Source organism: Trachemys scripta, chromosome 21, assembly GCF_013100865.1.
Source record: "Trachemys scripta elegans isolate TJP31775 chromosome 21, CAS_Tse_1.0, whole genome shotgun sequence".
In the NCBI taxonomy this organism is placed as follows: Eukaryota; Metazoa; Chordata; order Testudines; family Emydidae; genus Trachemys; species Trachemys scripta.
The window spans coordinates 17,499,874-17,522,310 of record NC_048318.1 but is presented as its reverse complement, the minus strand read 5'-3'; the positions used below and the strand labels follow the sequence as shown (position 1 = coordinate 17,522,310).

General features: G+C 53.4%; 1 protein-coding gene across 3 annotated transcripts in view; it reads left to right on the top strand.

Annotated features, from left to right (window-relative positions):
• The window catches only part of DSCAML1 (DS cell adhesion molecule like 1), a 279,877-nt gene that overhangs the window by 188,304 nt on the left and 69,136 nt on the right, over window positions 1-22,437 (top strand). For all 3 annotated transcript variants that reach the window (XM_034754688.1, XM_034754690.1, XM_034754689.1), the window contains exons 9-11: window positions 1,889-2,167; window positions 2,726-2,845; window positions 3,988-4,164. In XM_034754688.1, coding sequence (XP_034610579.1) covers window positions 1,889-2,167; window positions 2,726-2,845; window positions 3,988-4,164 — 576 coding nt within the window. The remainder of the gene's footprint in view (window positions 1-1,888; window positions 2,168-2,725; window positions 2,846-3,987; window positions 4,165-22,437) is intronic.

Sequence of the window (22,437 nt, the reverse complement as noted above, 5' to 3'; positions counted from 1 at the left end):
ACAATGGGGTAGTGATATTGTCTTACATCGTTGGAGGTTGGGAGCCTTCATTAATCCTCAAACAGAAGATGCCAGCAAAAGGCTCTTAGTAGTATTGGCATTCTGCTGTTAAAGATCCCGTGACTAAAGATTTGGCTCAAAGAGGGGAGGATGGGCAGCTTGAAAGTGAGGAAGAGAACAAGGGTTGAAATGCAAGCTCCGCATAACCGAGCAGGGGGATAACGCCAGCACCTGCTGGACTGACTTGGGAAGAGTGCAATGGACACACTCAGGCTTGCACACTTGCAGAGGATGTGCTAGAATCACCTTTGGACACCAGTGCTTTCAGCCCCCCTCCTGTCGCACTCACCTGTTCCAACCTCTCCCTCCACTTCGGCCTGCAAGGAGCGGCTAATGGTGGGAAGGTGACACCTGCAGCTGCCTTGCTGGCACGTCCCCAATCTCTGCTTGAGACCTTCCTGTCCCCCATCCAGGCCCCCAGCAATGCCACCGTCCCGGGAGGCTCCCGCTCACGGTGTGTGTGAAAATAGTGTTTCGCTAGAGAACCCGTTAACAATGATTTATGCCATGAATGGATGGTTCCCCACCTCTATCTCCACACCCCCTCTCAGAGCTCCGTCCCTGTCCTTACTGGGGCCAGGCATGGCAGTGATGGGCCCTGGATAGCTGGAGAAGAAAGGAGCTGAAGGTGCACATGTTGCATCATGTGGATCAGTTCCCGGTTAGGGGCTTCAGCTTTCAAAGAAAACAGCGTCTTATTTCTGCCAAGGAGACAATTGGCAGCCGGTTAATTGAATTATGGAGCCTGCTAAAAGGAGAGCGCATCTACCAGGTGCTGGGCCTTGTTAAGCCAATTGTCTACCTCTTGCTCCTTGCCTTCCCCTCCTGCCGTTGGCTGGAGATACTGCCGTTGTCTCAGGCATGGGTTACACTAGGAAATTATGTTGGTATAATTACATCGTCGCTCTCTCAGGTGTGAAAAATCCTCGCCTCTGAGCGACGCAGTTAAACCGACCTCGCCCCCAGTGTAGACAGCGCTGGGTCAACAGGAGAATTTTCCTGTCAACCTAGCTCCGGCCCCACAGGGAGGTGGATTACCTCTGCCAAGGGGAGAACCCCTCCCTTGGTGTAGGTAGTGTCTTCACTGAGGTGCTACAGCAGCGCCGCGTTTGAAGTGGAGACAAGCCCTAAAGTTCTCATAAAGATAATGGTTGGTCTGGTAGCCTTTGCCTTCAAGAAAAGCATCAAAGTGCTTTGCTAGCAGCAGATAAATGCTGCGGAGGAATTTCAGCCAGCACACGCAGAGGGGTTCAGTGCAGCCCTTCCCATGTGGGTGCCTGGTGGATCTGATCCCTCGGGATTTGTCTGTATCTAACGTAGACTGTGGTTCTTTGAGATGGATGAATTGTCCCTTAGTTCCCTACTCATAGACATCTTTCACCCTCTGCTGAGAGTGCTAACTGTTGGAATAAAAACCTCCTTGTTTCCAGCAATGAGGGCCATCTTGGCTGATGTGACGATAGATTTGTCACAGATGTCGCCATGAGACATAACATCACTCATGGCACAGAGCCCTCAACTTGCGGCCAGGCGGGCCCCTTAAAGGCATGTTAAATTGCCCTGGCATGACATGGTGGATCAGCAAAATGGAACCGATACACCCACCGTGAGTGGGACTCATGGGGCACACTGTGTGGCCACAAGGAAGGTGCTGGGTTCAGTTCCCCACAGTGTGAGTGGGCACAGCAGCTCCTTGGACGCCGTAGGAGTTGGGTCTACTCCCCACAGGGCTGAATTTTCCCCAGGGACTTTCAGGATGAATTTTAAAATGATTCTGGGTCCTTCTTCCAAACCAGGCTCCTCATTGTTTTGCTCCTTGCCTTGCCAGTCCCTCCCCTGATCCAGCCCTTCGAGTTCCCACCGGCCTCCATCGGCCAGCTCCTCTACATCCCCTGCGTGGTCTCCTCGGGGGATATGCCCATCCGCATCACCTGGCGGAAGGATGGGCAGGTGATCATCTCTGGCTCGGGGGTCACCATCGAGAGCAAAGAGTTCATGAGCTCCCTGCAGATCTCCAGCGTCTCCCTCAAGCACAACGGCAACTACACGTGCATCGCCAGCAACGCCGCCGCCACCGTCAGCCGTGAGCGGCAGCTGATCGTGCGAGGTGAGAGCTTGGGGCGGGGCCGGGCTGTGCACGCTTGTAGTAATAATAATAATTAATGGAGATATCCCATCTCCTAGAACTGGAAGGGACCTTGAAAGGCCATCGAGTCCAGCCCCCTGCCTTCACTAGCAGGACCAAGTACTGATTTTGCCCCAGATCCCCAAGTGGCCCCCTCAAGAATTGAACTCACAACCCTGGATTTAGCAGGGCAATGCTCAAACCACTGAGCTATCCCTCCCCGTTGTAGTTCTGTCCTCTGAGCATCATCCGTTGTTAGGGCCTTGTTCCTGGGGGGGGGAGGCAGTTGCAAACCGAAGCAGCCTGTGCCCTCTTTGGGGGTGAGTGAGACGGAGGTAGAGGATGGCGGGAGGAGAGAGACATTCAGAGGCATAGATGGGAGAGAAAAGAACACTGCAGGTGGGGTTTGAAATGAGGCAGCAGGACAGAGACCGTACCGGTGAGACTGCAGCGGTACGGGCAGGAGGCGTGTGCCGCTGAATCAGCGAGATGAGCCCGCCAAGAGCCATGGTGATCATGCTGTTCTTCCACTTTCCCCAGTGCCGCCTCGTTTCGTGGTCCAGCCCAACAACCAGGACGGCATCTATGGCAAAGCAGGGGTGTTGAACTGCTCTGTGGATGGGTATCCCCCTCCCAAGGTCATGTGGAAGCATGCAAAAGGTAGGTGTGAGCGATGGTCTCTCACGCGTGTGACGCCTGGCTGGGGGAAGGGCCCGTTCGCGGTGGCTGCTCTGCCTGGGCGAAGGGGACACTTGTGTGAAAAGGCACATGGCAGTGGCCGTGGCTGCTCCTCTCTGTGGGGGTTTCCTATCCCACGACAGCCCTTACAGGGGCTCTCCTCAAGGCTAGTCACTATCCGGTAGTTGTCTAGCACCCCCTTGCTAAGGCAGCATGTGATATTGCTCAACTGGGATTATAGCTCACTAGGATCCCACCCGCTCTGCTAGTGCAAGAGCCCATCGTGTAAAGGGGCCAACTTGTAAGCGTGCCACACATGGCTGTGCATGGAGCCTGCATATGTGTCTTCCTCCTTGCCCCAGCCTCTGAGCCCGTTCCAGAGGAGAGCTGAGGAGACTGACCAGGCATTTTAGAAAGGAAATAGCAAACCTTTCCCCCCCTGGTCCCTGTGGGCTGCAGCCCCTCCTGCCACACGCACCCTGGCACAGCGTGCTGCCGATAGTGCTCAGCCCTCGGGGCCCATCCGCAAGGGCTCATGGGAGAGAGCGCTGATGGTTTGTAAAATCCCAGCGCAGGTCAGCGTCTTGTACCAGACCTTTCCTCGCATCTCTGTCCTGGGGCTTTTCAGCCTGTCCGGCCTGGAAGTTCACTCTTCTACCGCAGCTGCTGCTGGCGCTTGGATGCCGTTCTGGGGGTGCCATTGTGAAGCGTGACACATTTAAATCTCTCCCTCTCCCCAGCAGGCATGGCTCTTTTCCCCTTCTTCTGTGCTGTGGAGGGAGGTGAAGACAGTCTGGTGCCACTTTTGCTGGTGGCCGACGTCTTTTATCCGCCCGCCATCGCGGATGGTGGTGCGAGCCGGGTTCTGAGCCTGCGCACGGCAGGCAGCTGAGTGTGCAGACCCAGCCGGGAGCTCGTGCTCGCTATGGGACTCTCCCAGCAATGGCAGCTGTCTTTTCTCTTGAACGCCTCTGGGTAGAGGGATGTCAGGGAAGGCTGAGGGGGATGCGTTAGAAATCTGGGGGACATTTCAAAGCAACAGACAATACCAGTCTCAGGTGCCCCTAAACCTTCTCTGCCTTAGCTGTGTCCTCTGAGGATTGTTTCTTCATGTCTCCTCCTAGGAAGCGGGAACCCCCAGCAGTACCATCCTGTGCCCCTCACAGGCCGCATTCAAATCCTTCCCAACAGCTCACTGCTCATTCGCCACGTGCTGGAGGAGGACATCGGCTATTACCTTTGCCAGGCCAGCAACGGCGTGGGGACGGACATCAGCAAGTCCATGTTCCTCACCGTCAAGAGTAAGTAACTCAGCCATTTCACAACGTGTCCGAGGTGGGGAGAGCAGGGGCGAACCAGCCAGGGGGCAGAGGGGAGAAGTCCCCCCCTCCAATGGAATGCAGAGAGGAAAGACGAGGGGAAGCAGGGAACAGATGCAATGTTTGACGTGCCCCCTAACCTGTGTGGCCTGCAATGTTTGGAGGGAGAGAGCAAATGTGGGGAAAGGATAGCAGCACAGTGGGGAAGAGAGGAGGTCAGTTACTTGAGGAGCCACATTGTGTGCTGGGTGTCAGGATGCGGCCGGGATGCCGGGAAAGCCGGGGTTCCAGTGAGCTCAGGAAATTGGAATGCAGAGTCCCTAGAAACACCAGAGAGAGAAGAGAGACTCAGGCATTGGAGACGTGTGTGTGGTAAAACCTAGGGAGCCGGGGAAACCGGGTAGAGGGTCTCCGTGGAATGCACAGACTCCGTAACAGTGGAGGTGGTCCCTACTGCTTCGCTGCAGGACATTGCACGAACATGGGCCTTGGAGGTGGTCTGTCAGGTTATTTGATTTTCACAGAAAATTTTTCCAGTTGGAAATTTTGACAAAGAATGTCATCGAAATTTCAAATGTTTTTGATCAGCTCTCCCTCGGGGGACCTTCTCCCCACCAGCAGGGGCACCCAGAGAGCTGAATGGCTGGTGCAGAGATCCTGGGGCCATTGTGGGAGTGGTTGTGCTGCAGAGTGTGGGGGCAGTTGCCCTTGGTGAGGGGATCAGTGGGGTTCTGCAGGGGTGAATGGGGCCCTTTACAGGCTGCCAGGATTGCATCTCAACGTCTGGTTTTGGGGGTCAAATTTTCTTAGATTTCAGGGGGTGCCTTGTCTCCTGTCTGTACAGTACCTAGTGTGCTGTGGGGGTTGGCAAGCAGAGGGGAGTGAGAAATGCAGCGTCTAGGTGGGTTTATGTCCCCTGCGTCTCTGGGCCTGTGTCTGTCCCCCACTGCCTCATGCCCCAGCTCGGTCTTAAATTGAATCCCCGGGGGCCGGGTGGAGGGTAAAGTTCCAAAACTCCTGGGCATTAAAGACGACACCTGGTCATTTTCAATCCTATGTGTTGCTACTTGGTGCAGGGGATCGCTGTGCAGCCCAGCCCATGTGTGCTGGCTACGGGCCAAGCTCTCCTCGCTGGAGCGGTGTGTCTCCGCCAGCTCGGGGCAGTGTCATCTGATAGCTCCCTCCCTCCTTTTATATTTGGAGATTCTTTATCGCACGCAAAGCCCTTCCCGCCTCGGCAGAGCAGCACGCGAATTCCTGGCAATCAATGCAAGGGAGCTGAAAGAGGGATTGATTCCTATCCCCGGGGAGCTGCTTCCCTTACACTATCAAAAAACACTTTGTCCTTAATAAAACCGGGCAATCAATCTACATCATCTGAGGGGAAAGGAGGCAGGGAAATAGCTTTGCTAACTCCCTGCGCATGGGCCTGGCAGTGTTGTTAGACACCTTGTTCGCCCTGCACGCGGTATTGGATTCCTCGCTCGCTGCTGTCAGTGCAATAGATAATCTCCAGCTCCTTTGGTTTAGTTTTGTTGTTGCAAGAGCTGAAATCTGAAAGAAGCAGAAGAATATCCCAACTGTGCCCATTACTGCAGTGGTTCACTCCTGTCACTCGAGTTAAGACCGTGTCACGGCTCCGTTGCAGATCGTCAGATGTTCAGGGCTTTATTACCAGGCTGTGAAACAATATCACGCAGGGCTGCAGCGAGCCCTTTGAGCTATTTATTCACCAAATTTCACAGGTTGGTACTTCCTGCCTTTAAAGAATGTAGCGTTGCTGTGTGTGGCTGAACAGCTGTCCTGTTCCGTTCCAGTGCGGAGCCCTTCACGGCTTTGGTAAGCTAATTAGCACAAGTAAAGTCTTTGAGATCCACGGGGAGAAAGGCAGTCTGGACAGGCTAACCATTAATGGCCCACGCTTTCCCCTTAGTCCTTGCACGTACACAACTCTTAGTGGAGTCAATCAGAGCGTTGCCTGAGTGAGGACTTCAGGATCTGTCCCTTCATGATTTTTATTATTGAAGATGCATCTTTCCCCCAGCCGGTTGGTTATGAAGCTTCAATCCAGAAAATACATGTCAGTAAATCTATGCCTGTCTAATTTACTTCAATGGCACTACTCACATGAATAAAGTTACTCCTGTGCATAAGGGCTCATAGGATCAGACCCTTATGGTGGCATATTAGGGGACTGGCAGGGGTTGGACAGAGGTTTTAGACCCACTCACTGGTCCAGGCCCAGCCTGTCCCACGTCTTGAGGCTGTCTGCCAGCAGGTTGAATCCGACTGTGCTCAGGTTTGGTAGGAGTTGGGGGATTATTTCCACTAGCTTTAAATGGGGCCAGCAGCACTTGATGCTTACTGCACCCAGGGTCTCCTATTTGTATTTGTATGCACGAAGGTTTTCATTACAAAATACACATGATTGAGTCTGCCCTAGCCTGGGCCATGCGGCCGCCCCAACTCCAGCTGGGGCTGGCCTCCCTAGCTTGGCATTCCTGAATCCCTGCACCCGGCGCTTATCAGTTCCCAGGCAGGACTCAGATGTTCAAAATTGGTCGAAAAAATGAAATGAACAGACTGGCTCTGGTAGCCCCTTCACCAAGGTCTTTCCCTCCCTTCCCTCACATGTGTTAATTTCTCCTGTGGATTGATTAATTGAAAAGAGCAACTTCAAACAAAATACTTCAATAAAATGCAGGTACAAAGCGCAGGCGATTAATCCAGAGTGAATGTGCAGAACTATGCAGAGTGTGAACTGTCGCCTCATCCCCGCTACCTTGTGTAATTGCATCCCAGGACAGGTTGCTTGCTGACTTGAATAGCACATAACCTTATTATGCATGTGCTCTTAGGTTTCTCGGAGACCTCGGCAGCCTTTGAAAAGGCTCGACTGACTAGGTAGACAAAGCGCCACAGCCAATTAAACGTTATAAGGGTTCTTTGTTTTGTTTCATTTTTTTGATTTTGTTTAGCGAAATGTCAGGCCAATTAAAGTGAGATCAGTGCGAGCTTTCATTTAAAGGCAGGTCGCTGTGGATGGAGTCAAATGAAAGTTAATCAGAGTCCAAACAAAATGTGCTTGTGTGCGGAAGAGAGATGGGGACTGGCCTTTTAAAGCCACGTTGCTGAGAAGGGTCCAGAGGCGGCTTATATGTGGGGAAGGTTCTGTGTCTATGTGCTATGTGCCCAGATACTGCAGTGATGGACACTGTGCAGATCCTCAGAATGGAGAGAGTGTGTCCCATGTAGGGAGTTATGTGGGGGGGCTTGGAGCCCTGCGAACTCACCAGCCCCAGAAACATTGAGCTGCTGCTTTTGTCAGTTGGCAAGTGAAGAAAATGGCTCGGGTTCTATCCTCCTTGGAAGTTTAACCCCTTGGGTTGCCTTTTCTCAACCCTTCTTTCCTGCCTTTAACAAACACTGGGTGGAAGCTGTGAGAGCCTGCCAGTGGCCAGAAGGTAGTACCGGGCTGCGCGACGGCTCCCAGACTGCAGGACAGAACGTATGTGCACTCCTGAAGGAGTATTGTCTAGTGGTCCGGACTCTTGGGTGCTTGTCTCCGCTCAGCCGCTGGCTTGCTCTATGCTCCTGGGCCAGTCTCTGTTTCCCCACCTGTTAGATGGGGATAATGCTACAGGCATCACAGAGATGGTTTGGTACAATTTATGGTTAGTAAAGTGCCTTGGGGTTTGTAGAAGCTTTTGTGTAAGCATCCCAAGTAATTGTTGTTAATGTTGGTATGGTTCTTCCCACAGAGACACCGGGGAGGGGAGGAGGGGGACGCTGTTCTGCTCAGAACATGAGTCGGTGAGTCTCTCTTGGGTGGATTGAGACATGAGAGGCTCTTAAAACTTGGGGTTTTCCCTCTGGAAATGCAAATTCAGTATTGATCTATTTTATTCCCTGTGCCCTTAACCCAGTCATTGAGCCTGCTCCGGATAGCACCTGTCCTGGGCCAGTGTAATTTTGGCAAGGAAGTTTCACATTTTAGGGGAAGTGTTTTTGGTCGCAGGCTGAGTTTACTAAAGGGGGAAAGGCAGGTGTTAACCGTTGCTCAGGTGTTTGGAATGGGAGAAGTAAGCCTGGGGGACGGTTCAGAGAGCAGAGTGCCGGTGAGGAGATCAAAGGAGCAGGAGCACAATTCTGCACCATGCTGGGTGTCGAGAGAGAGGGGGCCTGATCCTCATTGGGTGGGAATTCAGTGCATGTTGCTGTGATGGAGCGATGCCAGTTTGCATCCACTGAGCATCCGGTCCGGTGTGTACGTGCTGCGCTTAAGAGATGGGGCATCTCCCCTGGGGATGATTTGAGGCTGCTCCTGTACCCTTGTTCTGTGTCTGCAGTGCAAAGGCCAGGTGCATTCTTTCCTTGCCAGCCCAGGAGTGATCTCTGATAGTCCTGTCTCTGCTGCAGCACGGATGCTAGCCAGGTTAATGCAGCTCGTATCGGTAAGTTGAGGGGAGAGGAGGAGCAGGCTGAGAAAGCTGTGTCTGTCGTTCTGTCTGGGCCATGCCTTGCAGCTCTCTTGTGGAGTGTGCTGCAGTGAACTGTTAAGGCAGCTGTCCCATCACCTTCCTGAGGACCCTGCCGGCCCATCAGCTTGGAGGGCCTCCATTTTCGGATACAGATTTCTGCTTCAAGATGGCTGCTGCAGCAGAGCAAGTCACACACTGTGCTCTCTTGGGGAGATGCTGCATCTGTTCATTCGTGTTCCCGCTAATCTGAAATAAAAGGTGCAGAGACTTAAAGGGACACGCTTTGTGTGTGCAGAAAACACGGCAGCAAGAGTGAAAACCAACAGCGCTGCGGGACAGCTCGGGTTGCTGTTTGCAAGACACATTTTGGAGGGGGGGTGCGGCCTTCAGTGGCTGTCAGACCCTGCCCTAGTCCCCCCTCCAGTGGCTTGAGCTCATTTTCAGGCAGTACTGCTTCCGCCGCCTTTGCTACCTCTCCTCCCTCCCCCAACCCCGTTCCCTGTCAGCTGGTTTGACAATGACACGAGTACAATATTGAAGATTGCAGAGGGCCATCACCTTTCCTTTGGAGAGATGATCAAGTGTCTGGATAATAGGCCAGCAATCAGTATGTCTACAGCATTTACAGAGAAGTGGAAAAGCATCTGAAACAGCTTCCCTCTTCGGCTGAGTCTGCGGAGCATGAGATCAGAAGTGCTTAAAAAGCCCACAGGGCAGGGGTCTCTTTGGGCCTCCGTCTAACTGTCCGTGTTCCCCAATGTCTCTGACATGCCGCCGCAGAATGAGTGGGGGCCGGAGAGATGACAAGAGGGTGGGAACGGAAGTTTTGATACCATCGTGCTTCTTTTTGGACTATGGATTTTCAGACTTCATAAGATAAAAGCATCATTTTATTGACTGCTTCATCAAAGCCTAGACTGTTAGCACATAGGCCAGCCTCGCGCTTGGGGGAGCAGCACCCTCCTATTTGTGTAGCTCTGCAGGCCAGGGAGGGTCTGTACCGCCCCGGCACAAGGGGGCCCACGCTTGGCTAGTCTCTAGGCTGTAAGTGTGTGATGATAACATAGTGAATTTATGTGCAGGGTTTTCTAAAGAGCATTTTTGCTCTGTGTGCATTGGAGGCAAATGTAAGGTGATGCTGTCAAGTTTAAAATAACGATTTAAAACAAACAAAAAACCCTTCCTTGTGTAAAATTCCAGGAGTTTTAAGAATCAGATTCGTGTTTCACCCGTAATGCTCTTTTTTAGGTTTCTGCACTGTCTTAGCTGGACAGCGAGCAGAAATCTGTCAGTTTTCTCCCTGGCCTTCATGCAGTGCTTGAGGACAGATTACGATGTCCTGACTCTGAGTCGTCCTGTCTGCTGTGAGGCAGGCCGAAGGCGATGGGGCTACTTATGGAGGACGATACTACTCCGTGTGAGCAATGGTGTGGCAACTGGCCTGCAGCTTGAAAACGCTGCGGGGGAAGTTAACTATCCAAACAGCTGCTTTCGTCTCTATTAACCAATTCCCAGCATGGGAATATTACCGTACATTTTGTCCCTTTAAAGGTAGTGCTCAGGAGAGCGACCGTTGAAAGCTGCAGCCGGGCACAATTCTGACGTGAGCTGTGTCGATGCGCTGCACTCCAGTCATTTGGGTGCCTGAGCCTCTCCTGGCCAGTGCGTGGCTGCCAGGCAGCCAGTCTGTCCCAGGCGCTGTAGTGGTTCACAGACCTTCCGTCGGGCCTAGGCCGAGGCCATGTAGTGAGCTAGGGCAGGATTGAAAGCGTGCAGCAAAAGGGAGACTCGCCCTTTATACAGGCACTTAGAAACCCCTTCTCGCTGGGGCCGGGGGGCACGGTGGAAGCTCTAGGTGTGGATCTTGCTGGGTGTGGAGCTCCTCGTTCAAGACGCTGAGTACCCTCAGCTCCCTTTGAAAGTCCCCGGGTGCTGGAGGGCGCTCAGCGCCTGGCCTGGCCAAGGCCCTAAGCGGGAGTTGGGAGCTGGCGTGCACGTGAGTGTGCCCCCGCTCTGGCACATGCGTGCTCCCTGCCAGCAGGCCCAGCAGAGGCACCACGCTGGGATGTATTTGGAGGTTCGCTGTCAGTACTCCAAGAGCATAACTGATTGCTTCCATGCAATTTGAATTAATCTCATGCTTCAGGTGAAACTCAGCTAATCAGTGTAGACAAGAAGCTGAAATGGGTGCGATCAAATTAACATCACAGAGCCAGCTCTTAAAAAAAGCATCATTCTTTGTTGTGGTTTGCATTCGATTGTCACTCCAGCGTGGCGCTGCTTTCCTTACCCCCGGCCCGGGCTCAGGATGGCAGAACACACAGCGCGTTGACAATTCCCTTTGTAGCAATCTTATCTCTGCCCACCAAATGGGATCAGCCTCTTGTCTGTGTCTTGTTAACAAGAAACAGGGACACACAAGGGAAAAACAAGAAAAGGAAATGCTGTTTGGGGAGGAGGGGGCTGTTCTGGCTTGTGGTTTGGAGGGAGGAGATGAGGACATGGGGAGGGTGAGATGTTAGTAACTGCCAGAAAAATGGTTCCCAAAGGAAACCTTAAAAAACAACCACCCTACAAGGCACGTTCTAGCATATCAGCTGAACTCCTGACCCTGCCGTGGGCCGTGCTAGGAAGCCAACGGGGTCACAAACGGGGCACAGACTTGGGGGCTGAGCACCCGCAGCTCTGACAAATGGAGACATAAAGGTAGAAACTCTTCTGTGCCGGCACCTCCCCCACAAGGAAGAGCTCTTTCCTGGCATGACACTTTGGTAGCGCCTTAAGTACTACAGCATTGTATATCGGGCCGCAGATCTTCCTACCGGGGCAGGGCCATCCTGCTAGATCCCAGGCTTGTCCGTCTGTCTGTCCAGCCTACCGTTTGTATCAAGGGATGCCATCTGACTCCCACGTGGGCAGTTAGTTTGGGATGCTGTTCTCCTGCTCACCTGTCTCCGGCCCCTCTGTGGCTGCTGCCGGGAGGGTGAGTCTGGGGCTTTGCTGGGAAAGCCGGAGAGGATTTGAGACCTTTGTGCAGACGCCTCTCACTGCCCTTTCCGCACCTGCGCTGACACGACTCCAGCGCAGTACGTCACCGGAAAGTCATAAGGGGCCAGGGGTCCTCAGCTGCCTCAACTAGGTGCTGGGTTACACTCAGCCCACTCCAGCGGTGCGGGGCCGCGCCGGCCTCACCGTCCCTATGGCCCTTCTGTGCTTTCCCTACTCTCTCTCACGCCTCAATCCCTCACCAACTGCCCTGCGCACAGGTGTGCTGGCTTCCCCCATCCTCGCCATAAGCTGAAATACAACATGGCGCAAGCAGCCCAGAATCCACGCTGGGGCCAGAGCCACGACCTGCAGGTCTGGGGTGGGGATGGAGCTGGAGGTGTCTGCATTGCAGTCAGACACTCACAGCTGACCCATGCCGCTGACTCGGGCGGGCTGTTTCAGTGCCGTGTAGACGTACCAGCTCGGGCTGCAGTCTGAGCTCTGGGACCTCCCACTTCACAGGGTCCTTGCATTGGGCTCTAGGCTGAGCCGAACGTCTCCACCAGCCCAAGCTCCGTGAGGCCAGTCAGCAAGCGTGGGCAGCCGTGGGTGTCTAATTGCAGTGCAGATCTACCTCTTCCTGTCTCCAGTCGAACGCATGAGAAGTGCTGATTTTGCTTTGAGCCTGTGGGTTCCTTTGAGCCTGCGATCTGGGAGCGGAGCGAACCCCGGGCCGGGCAGCACTGCACAACCTGGGCTGGGCAGCACACTGCTCTGAAGGAGAGAGCTGGTGCGGTAGGAAACATCTGCCCACGGAGTCTGCGTGACGCCTCAGGAAAAGAGCCTTGCAGGTGAATCAGGCCAGTGGAGTGGATTCTCGGGCCTCTCTCCTCACCATCTTTGCAGCTCCTCTGCCCCCAGGGAGCTCAGCGCAGCCCATGCCGCGGTGGACGCTCAGCTGGAATCTCAGCCACTTGTCAAAACCATGTAGGCAGAGAGAGAGGAAATTATTAACAGAGAGAGACCAGGGCAAGAAACCTTGCACGAGAAGGGTTATTAACGTTCCACCCGCAGAGGGGAAGGGGTGCTGCTTGTCTGAACTTTTCCTTCTGAGAGCGGTAGAGTCGTGCTGTAAAGAGCAACTCCCCGCAGCCTGAGCCCAGGCCATGGGGAGGGCGATGTGACTCCATCCCTGTGGCCCAGAGGCACTGATGCCCCATGCCCCCAATTCATATTGCAAGGGGAGGTTAGGGAAGCCACGGCAGGGTGGGAGATCTGAATGATGCTGCTTGCTCCCCTGGTTTCCCCAGGGTGTGGCCTTGCCATCAGAGCCAGGAGCTGGCAGTCAGGACTCCTGGGTTCCAGTCCCAGCCATGCCTCATCGTGTGACCTTGGGCACCACACCACCTCTGTACCACGGTGTCTCCAGCTGCATGCTGGGTCCCTGTAGGACCCGTAACCAGGGAAAAGTGACTGACTTGCTGTGAGAGTCTTGGCTGGAAGGGCCTATAGACACATGGAATGTTATTAGTCAGCATGTCATCACTTAACGCTGGAAATGTGAGTCCAGCCTGGAGCTGTTCCCCTGGGCACACCCGTCCCACACACCCCTACCGCTGCCGCGCATGCCCAGGGCACTGTCCTCTAGGCCGTAACGAGCCCCCGTGTGTCCAGTGACAAGCCTCCGTGCCGCGGTATCCAGCTTCCATAAGGAGGTGGATGCTTCCAGGGTTTCCTCCATCAGGAGCTTTCCAGCCATCCCCAGCGAGGGCTGAGAGGCAGTAACAGCCACAAGCCGTGTCAGAACCCTTCCTCCCCTTCCTCGGCTGCGCTCCTGCCAGGGGAATTCCTGAAACCACGGTGCAGCAAACCTTGCACAGATGCGATGATTTAATTAGCTTGAGTGGCAGCGTTTGGTCCTGCTCCAGTGTCTGACAGAAGCCAGTTTTCCACCTGGCTCCAGCTCAGTGAGCATCCAGAACAGGTGCCCTGCAGGGTTTGAACTTGGAATGAAATAAGGGAAATTCTAGGGTACATGGTGGGGGAGGAGGTGTCACTTTTATTGTATCACCAGTTGTCGCATCTTTATCACGAGTCCTGCAGTAGTCAGTGTTTTCCTAAAGCCCCAGCTCCTGGAGTCCTGTGATGAGAGGAGAATTTTCACTTTCCTTTAAAATAAAAAGTCAATTTCTAGCCTTCCTGGTTGTAGCAAATAGCCTGAAAATGTGACCCAAATGCATCCTAGAGACTCAGACACTGGAAGGCAAAGAAACCTCACCATTTATTATATTTTTAATCTCACTATTTTTAAGCCAGTCTCATGCTATTGGGGCCTGGCTCATGACTTGTGGAAGCATGGGGTTGGCTGTGCTGCAGCGTCATCCCTTGCCATCTGTCTCGAGTTCGTGGGGTGTCAGTCTGGTTCCCGGCAGGCAGGAGAGACACATCGCCCCTTGTTCTCTAGCTGGTGCCTCAGGGGCAAGGCTGATGGATGTGGGGGTCATGGGGTCTGATCTCTTCCCTCTGGCCCCCTGAGCCGGCCTCTCGGAAGAGTGCGGCCTGGGGGGAGCTTACCCTGGCCTGCTGGTTTGGTTCTGTGGGTAATCAGGGGCTTCAGTCTAGTACGGTATCTTGTGTAAACAGTCTGAACATGGGCTGCTACCTCAGCGAGCCACAGGGCCATGGGCCACACAGTGAGCGTTGGCTGCCGTCTGTTCAGGAGGGGTGAATCGAGAGGGTCAGACGCTGGGTGAGCGAAGTGTCCTCTAACAATACTTTGTCCTTCCATGGCCCATCCACCCAGGCCAGGAACTCAGGGCACTTGGCAAGCGTCAGTTAACTAAGCCTCACTGCTCCCCTGGGAATGGGATAAATGTCAGTTTCCCTGTCCATAAAGTGAGTATAAAGAGTCCACTGAATCTCCCAGAGTCTCGCAGCAAGTCGGGGGCAGAGACCGGACTCTCCCTTTCTGTTTCTCTGACCAGTAGCCGATCGTCTGTCCTAGAGCTAGGAATAGAAGCTAGGCATCCTGGCTCTCTGCACCCCTGCTCTCATCCCTGCACCCACTCTCCCTCCCAGAGGTGGGACTAGAACCCAGGAGTCCTGACTCCCCCATCACCTCCCATGCTCCAGTCTCCCTTGAGCAGGAGTTTGAGCTGTTCTGCTGGCGGCTGCATTTCCATTACTGTTGAATTAAAATGTAAAGCGTCTGCCAGGTGGCCAAGCCCCAATCAGTGGCGGGAGCCTCCGTGGGGCCATTTCCCAGGCCGGAACAGGTGACACCATGTCTTGACAACTGTCTAGTTTCTGAAATTGATTTTCCCCTCAGCTCACTCTCTGCCCCACTCCCCGTCCCCCGGGAACCGTGCAGCACTTCATTGGTTAGATTGGCTTTCTCCCTCCCTGGGAGGCTCGTCCTCCTGGAAAGAGGCCCAAAGTGGTGAGAGGGCAGGGGAGCGAGGGAGAGATGTCTCTTGTAGAGGGTGCACAGCCCTAGCCAGCCAAAGGAGAATTGGTGCAGCAGGAAATCCTTTAGCTCCCTGTTTGATCCTCAGAGCGCCAATCCAGGCTGTGGGAAATTAGAATGGAAAATGTATGTGGTGTTGGTTTTGCTGCTTTCCCCTCTCTGGGCAGCACGCTGCTCTCCCGGGAACCCGGCAGCGCTGAGAAGTTGATATGTTTACATCCACTGTGCTGCTTTTAATCAAACATCAATAAGTGCATGTCAGCGAAGCAAAGCTTGCAAGAGAGCTGCCCTCCGAGCCCGCTGCTCCCAGGGAAATGGGCTAATTGCTTGGCTGCAGAGCAGCCTTGTGTATCTTTCCCATGCCCCCTTTGCCCCCCATCCTGCCCAGAGACTGGCTCTGCCGGGTTTGCTGGTTGATCACTTTTCTGTAGGACCAATTTTGGATTTGTAAAGACCAGAATTCCGGGGCGGCCGCATTCTGCAGCTCCTGTCGCCCCACCCCCAGGCAGGAGACAGGAGAACGTGTGTGGTAACTCAGTGAGGGCTCTGCAGCTGGGCACGCAAGGAGCACTGGCACGTGGCACCCTGAATTTGGCATGCTGTGAACAGCCTCCACGGCAGGCAGTGGAGAAAAGATTTGCACCAGCCCCTGCCAACCACATGCATGGCCTTTCCCTCCTCTGCTCCGGCTGCACAATCTGGATCTGAATTGCAAACAGCCTGAAGTTTGGGGTTATTTGTAAAGAGCTGGAGTCCAGACAGAGGTTTGGACATAGCCGCTGCTTTCTAATGAGCTGATTCCAGGCTGCCAGTTCAGAGGTGGAGGCTGCTCATGGGATTCATGGACCCCCTCCTCCCACAAAATTTTGGGGTGTGTGGTTCCAGGCCCATCTCTGCTCTGTGCACGGGGCTGTATGTTCTTACTGCTCCCCTGGCATGTAGCATACACGCGCAGCACCATGGAGGGGAAATCTGAAAGCTCAGTGGTGTGCCAGATCCTTCAGTGCCTGGGGCCTATTGTTTACAAGTCTTTTTGGCCTCTTGATCCCTTTTTTCTGCAGGGGCATCTGCTAGGGAAGCTGGGGCACGCTGGCTGGGCCATGGGGGTATCAGGGTGATAAGCGAGGTCTGGGCAGGTCAGCTGATGGCTGCAAAGTTCTGTTAGAAACCGTTCCACAAAAGCCAGCGCTGCGGATGGGTGGAGCGGGAGGCAGCTGTGCACTTCGCTTGTTCCCGGGGCTGCTCGGTGGGTATGTCTCACTCTGCGCTTGCTCTTTTGAGTCTTCCCGTTAACTGAACCATGGGGCCACCAGGGAGCGTGTGTCTGTGCAGAGATGCGCCAGAAGCGGTGTGCAGCTCAGCAGTCCCCCGAGGCGCAGGGTAACCAACGCAAGCACCAGTAACCACAGGAATCTCTGTCCTCTCTCTAAAGGTCACCTGTCTGCAGCGGGTAGCGCCCTGGCCGTTAACCCCTTTCAGGATGGCCCTGGCTTTGCCTTGCTCCGTTGTGCATCTGTTATGTCTTTTCCTATTGCTTCTCTTTGGGGGAGAGACGCGCTTCGGGGGCAGCTCATCTCACTACCAGACTCATGCTGCCTAATCCGCAGGACAGCAGTCACTGAGGCTGGAAGCTTTGTGGGGTGAAGGCTGCCTTGAGATCCAGGAGTCTCCCACTCCTCTGCCCCATCGCACTGGCTCGGGGTGGTTTGAGCTCAGGGAGTGCAGCGAACTCATCCACCCCTAATCTTTTCTCGTCTTGGCTCTTGAAAGATATACGTTTATCAGCTACACCATCCACATGTGGGGTGGCCAGCTAGAACCCAGACCTCCTGCTCCCAAACACAACCTTGTACCACTTGAGCCGATGCTAGGATTCGTACCTCTGTGAACCACAGCTACTAGAGGGAGATATGGACTCCGTTCAGCAGAGGAAAATGGGGCTTCTGGAATGGCCAGTGCATAACAGCCCAGCTGCAATGGTGACAGGTATCTCCCCCCCCCCATTCCAAGAGGACCGTGGCTCCAGGGGCAATTGGCTGTTTCTGGAAGGGTGGATGCAATGAAAGCGGGGCCCAAGCGGGAATCGGGAGTGACTATTGTAGCCAGCTGGGCGAGGCTGGTGGCTAGCACCTGCTGGAATGAAGCATGAAATATGACACCACATTGAGCCCCTCTGCCCAAAGAAATCCAAACTCACCGCATGCAATGACCAGACTAGTTGACACGAATGCACTGACTAGTGTGTGCACACACCAGTGCTGTGGATTGGATGGAATCAGAGCTGCCCAGTTGTGTGTCACGGGGCCTCTACTGCTAAGAGATTGTGCTTTAGCCCAAGGGCTGTGGCAGCAGGTTCTGTAGTTCTGTTTCCAGTGGGGCTGTGAAGTTTCTCCTGGCCTGGCATGCAGCATCGTGACAAACAGGAAGCCCAAGGTGGCTACAGATTTGTTACAGTGCTTTTCACTTCTGTAGCCCCTTGAATGCTAGGATCTCGGCGCCATTCCCAAGGCCCGGGTGGAAGGGAGGTGCTGCTGTCCCCCTTTCACTGACAGGGAAGCTGGAGCACAGACCCGCCCAAGGTCACACAGGACATCAATGTCAGACTGCAGCCCTCCCAGCCCTGTGCTTTAGTCACTAGTCCGGCCATCCGCCCTCCCCCACGTAACACACCTGCCATGACCCTTTGTCCTTTCTGCAGTCGCCACACTGCCAGCAGTTAACTGCACTAGGGTGCTGGGAGCCCTCCCAAGGTAGGGAACAGCGACCCAGGGAGGAGAGCTCCTGCACCCGTCTCTGAGCTCTCTCCTGTGTCCCCTGCTTGGCTTCTGTGTCCTGTGGTGACTCGCATGTTCCCTAGTACTTGGGAAGCTGTCCTCCCCTTCCTCAGTTACTTGCCATCCCCTCCCCCCCCCCCCCCCCAGCATTTCGTCTGCCATGCGCCTTCGGAGTCGCACTGCGAGGCTCACGCCATTCATGTGTAAAGTTTTGTGTGGCCACGGCTCCCCTCGGGGGCGGGCCCCAGGCGGAATTTTTACAGGGTGCTTTGAAGACTTGTCACAAGGCAGAGACGTCCTTGCCAGCCGTCAGACGCAGCCCCCGCCCCTCCATGCCCACTCCCCCAAATCTGATTTGCCTGCTCCACACCCCACTAGCACACGCAGCCAGAGAGGAAAGGTTTCTGTAGCTGTTAATTGAATTACATTGCCACAGAAAGCCGAGAAGTCGTAGCTCATTAAACTCTCTTGTGTCCCATTATAACAGTGTGTGTTGCCTTTGCGGATTGTCATTATCATATATTACTGCGGGACTCAGCAGTGCTGTTTGTTTATGCATTACATTTTTTCCCCTGCTTATCCAGCCCCCACCCGCCCCCCCAAGCCTGTTTTTCCTGCATGGTATATACCACTTTGGGGACTGCGAAGGTGCAGCCTTCCTCGCTTGCTGGATAAATAATGACTTTTTTAGTGAAAGCCAAATTTATTTTCCTAAAGCTAGATTAACTGCAGCCTCGGTCTGTGTCGGGGGCTCTGCGGTGTTTTGTTTTCAGTGTGTTTGTGCTTGCAAGGCGGGTGAATGATGTTTACTACAGTCATGCCAACCCTCGTAGCAGGAAGGGGCACGTTAGGTAGGAGCCATCGCAGCACATGACGATGGGGAGGGGGACCACACACAACCGGGGCTGATTGGTCAGTACGTTTCCTCGGCCAGGATTCTTGTACTTTTACTGCAAATGGAATGTGGCCTGGAGAGTCGGGCACCAAGCTGTTGGTCTCGTGCTGGGAATGAAACCTGGGCACCAGCTGTGGGTGCACAAGCACCTGGAGTGTGGCAGGGCCGAGAGTATTTTATTAACTGGACTCTAAGTATTCTCGAAGGCTCATTATTTGGAAGGCTTTATGGTAGTGGGAGGCCTGCCAGCAGTTCCTCTTTATTGTTCAGTCTCTCTGAGATGGCCATCACTTTCTGTAGCCAATTGCAATATCCAGCCAGTGTGAAATATACAAAGGACACAGGGCAGTGAGCTGGACTCCCCTGTAGATTTGCATTCTTAGTTCTGTGCCTGATCGAGACCAAATAAAAGATTTGGAGGTGCTGAAAGCAGGCCAGGCCAGGGGAAGGACAGGGACTGAGTGCCCCTCCCCCCCCAGCAGTGTGCAGATGCCCAGAGGGGGCAGGCTGAGACCCCTGTTTTCCAGGTTATTGCCAAGAAGCTGGCTGGCTTCCCCTTCCCAGTAATTAGTGCAATCAGCTCATTTCTCCCAGAGGCCGGGTTCCCTTGTTAGACCCACAATAGAGGTCTCCCTACGGGATGGGGAGCAACCAGATACTGGACACAGTGCTGGTATATAATACTCTAATACTCACAAAACAAGCCTTACTCACTCCACATTCATACCCCAAACATACTATACCAGAGTCCAAAGGTCAGAATGGTCCCGATGGCCAGTCGAGATTCCTTTCGATCATAAGCTGCGGGGAGCTGGCGAAAACCACATCTATATCCACACGGGGCTCTGGATCAATAAACAACTCCGATTTGCAGAAATCCTAGGCAACCATTTATAGTCCATTTTGTCGCGTCATCGGTTCTTTGCCTTTGTTTCATAGAATCATAGAATATCAGGATTGGAAGGGACCTCAGGAGGTCATCTAGTCCAACCCCCTGCTCAAAGCAGGACCAATCCCCAGACAGATTTTTACCCCAGTTCCCTAAGTGGCCCCCTCAAGGATTGAACTCACAGCCCTGGGTTTAGCAGGCCAATGCTCAAACCACTGAGCTATCCCTCCCCTGCCATTGTTTACTAGGCTTTCTACCCACACAATTCCAGAGACAATCCTGGGCAGGCCGCCACGATCCAAGGCATGCCATTTCCTCCAATTCTTGTACAATTTTATATCAGTCGAGCTGGTGTTGTTTCCTTTTCTGCTGATTCTTCGTATTTTTCTTGGAACATAACAAGATTGTTTTTGCACAAATAGTTCTAATAATTCTTGACCTTAAGTTCTTGCTTCAGTTGCCAACTTGCAACATACGTATTCATGTCAAGCACGCGTCATTCATACCAGGCCTCAATGACCTATAACATATTACATGGCTATATGAGTGTGTGTGTGTGTGTGTGTGTGTGTCCGTATCTCAACAGCCTAGCTCTGCCGCTGGGTTGGGAGTTCTCAAGAGACACTGCCTGCTCACCCTCACATCTTGTCAGCAGGAAGGACTGGAAGCCCCATGTGTCTCCGGAGGGGGAATGCGATGCAGGTGCTTGGAAATGCAGGGACCTTTGTTCGTTTCTCTGATGATTCCCACTTGGGCCTCTCTGGGGCCAGGGTCTCATCATCACTCTTTTAGGGTGCTCGCTGGGTGCTCGCTGGCCAAAGCTGGCCTTTCTTTCGGAAGCTTGTCTTCACTCTACAACGCCACACAGCTGCCCTGTTTTTTTATAGCATTGACCTTTGATGAACACAAAGGCTGGTTTATAATCTGCAGCCTTATTTTTCACTTTCTCCTTGGTTATCTTTTGGGGAGGGGAAGGCGGTACTAGGAGTTCAGGAGACCACGGTACAAGAGAAATCTTGCCGGCATTTTCTTTCCAGCATGGCTCTGAATTGTTAGCTCCTATTCCTCCACTGGGACTTTACTGTTTAGTTATTGATACTGCACTGGCTGTGAGTTCGATGGTTTGCAGTGACCTAGGAGCACAGGCTCCCTGCCAGAAGGAGTTTACAATCTGATCTTGTGTGAAACTGTCCTCCCTTCTTTGCATGGGAGACCTAGGAGCTACCTGGGAGAGGACGTGCCAGAGTGGGACTTGGAGCAGAGAGGAGTGTTGTGGTACAGATGTCTGGGTCAGGGTGGGGAGTGTGCTCCAGGCTGAGAGGAGTGCAGGGCAGAAGGCGCAGAGCTGGCTGGAGGATGGGCAGTTCCAGCGGTTAGCTATGGGGCAGGGAAGAAGACAAAAGGAGATGGGAACAGGAGTGAGCGGGGTCGTGCAAGTCCTAGAGGGTCAGGACAGCCTTCTTCCGACTGCCTGGCAGCCTGTTGCGTATGGTGTTGGTGTCGGCTCAGCTTCCAACAGCCCAGTGTCCACCACGTCACGAGCTGTCATGCCCAGTCACCATCTTTGCTGGCATGACTCAGACCAAGGAGACTCCAGTCTTCTCTTCAGGCTGAAACGAAACCAGGGCTGTGCGAGGAGAGTGGGGACCAAGGCCAAGACCTGTCCTGGCCAACTCGTACGCTCTCCAAGCCCCTGGAAAGCATTGTTGTTGTCCAGTGATTGTCAGAAATGTGACCGTTGGCCCTCGAAGCTTGAATGACTCCCACCAGTGAATGGGCCAGGCCATGCTGGGGCTGTCACCTTTTCCAGGTAACCTGCGTGAGGCTGGTGAAAGAATGTGCAGCTGCTCCATCTCTGTGTCCGTGCGATCGCTGCTCCCCCGTGCGATCGCTGCTCCCCCGTGCGATCGCTGACCCCCTATGCATTGTAGGAAATGCCAGCTGAGCCAAGCCACAGTTACTGGGTCAGTCTGGTCTCTTGTGGGGTCGGTCGAGAGCTGCCCCTTTTAGCTGGGAAAGAGGAGCTAAGAAGTGCATGCCTTTCTTTTCATTTTATTTAAATATTCCGTATGGATATAAAAAAATCTCTGGCATCTGCAATGCAAAGCCTGACTTGTTGATGTAAAATCGTACTCTATATTCTGCCCAGGTTTATATGAGTGAATTATGCAAATTTTTGATGGAAAAATATTCCTCCTCACATCCTTGAGAGTGTAAAACCTTAGTCAATAATTCATAGTCGTGTGTCTCAGACTGGAGGCTTTCTCTTCATTATAACTTGCACCTAGTTATTTGTCTTTCACATTTTATTGTATATGCTGGTGTAATGCTATGCATTATAAAATTTATCTGCTTCATTATTTTATGATCCTGAGCTGTATAATGCAACAAAACGATTCTGTTTCTGACTGCATGGCCTATTGGCTGTATCTGCAGCTGATAAACGGCATTTGGCCACCTCACTGACGCTGTTTGTGGGGTAAACTTTGAGCCTGCTGAGCAGGAAGTTGGGTGCGCCCTGCCCACGTGCCTGGGGAGGGCAGAATTGTCTTTAATTCTCCAAGTGCAGCAGTGGAAATTAGCCCCTGTGTGTCTCAGTGCATCCCCAGCACGAAGGAAATCTTGGACTGGTTCGAATGTGCTTAAAAACACAATTAAATGGGCCTATGTGGTGGTGGTGGTGGTGGTTTGTTGTGAATAGTACAGAAGTCCTTTGCTATGTCAGTTAATACAGAAGTGTGTGTTCGCTAACAACTCCTAAT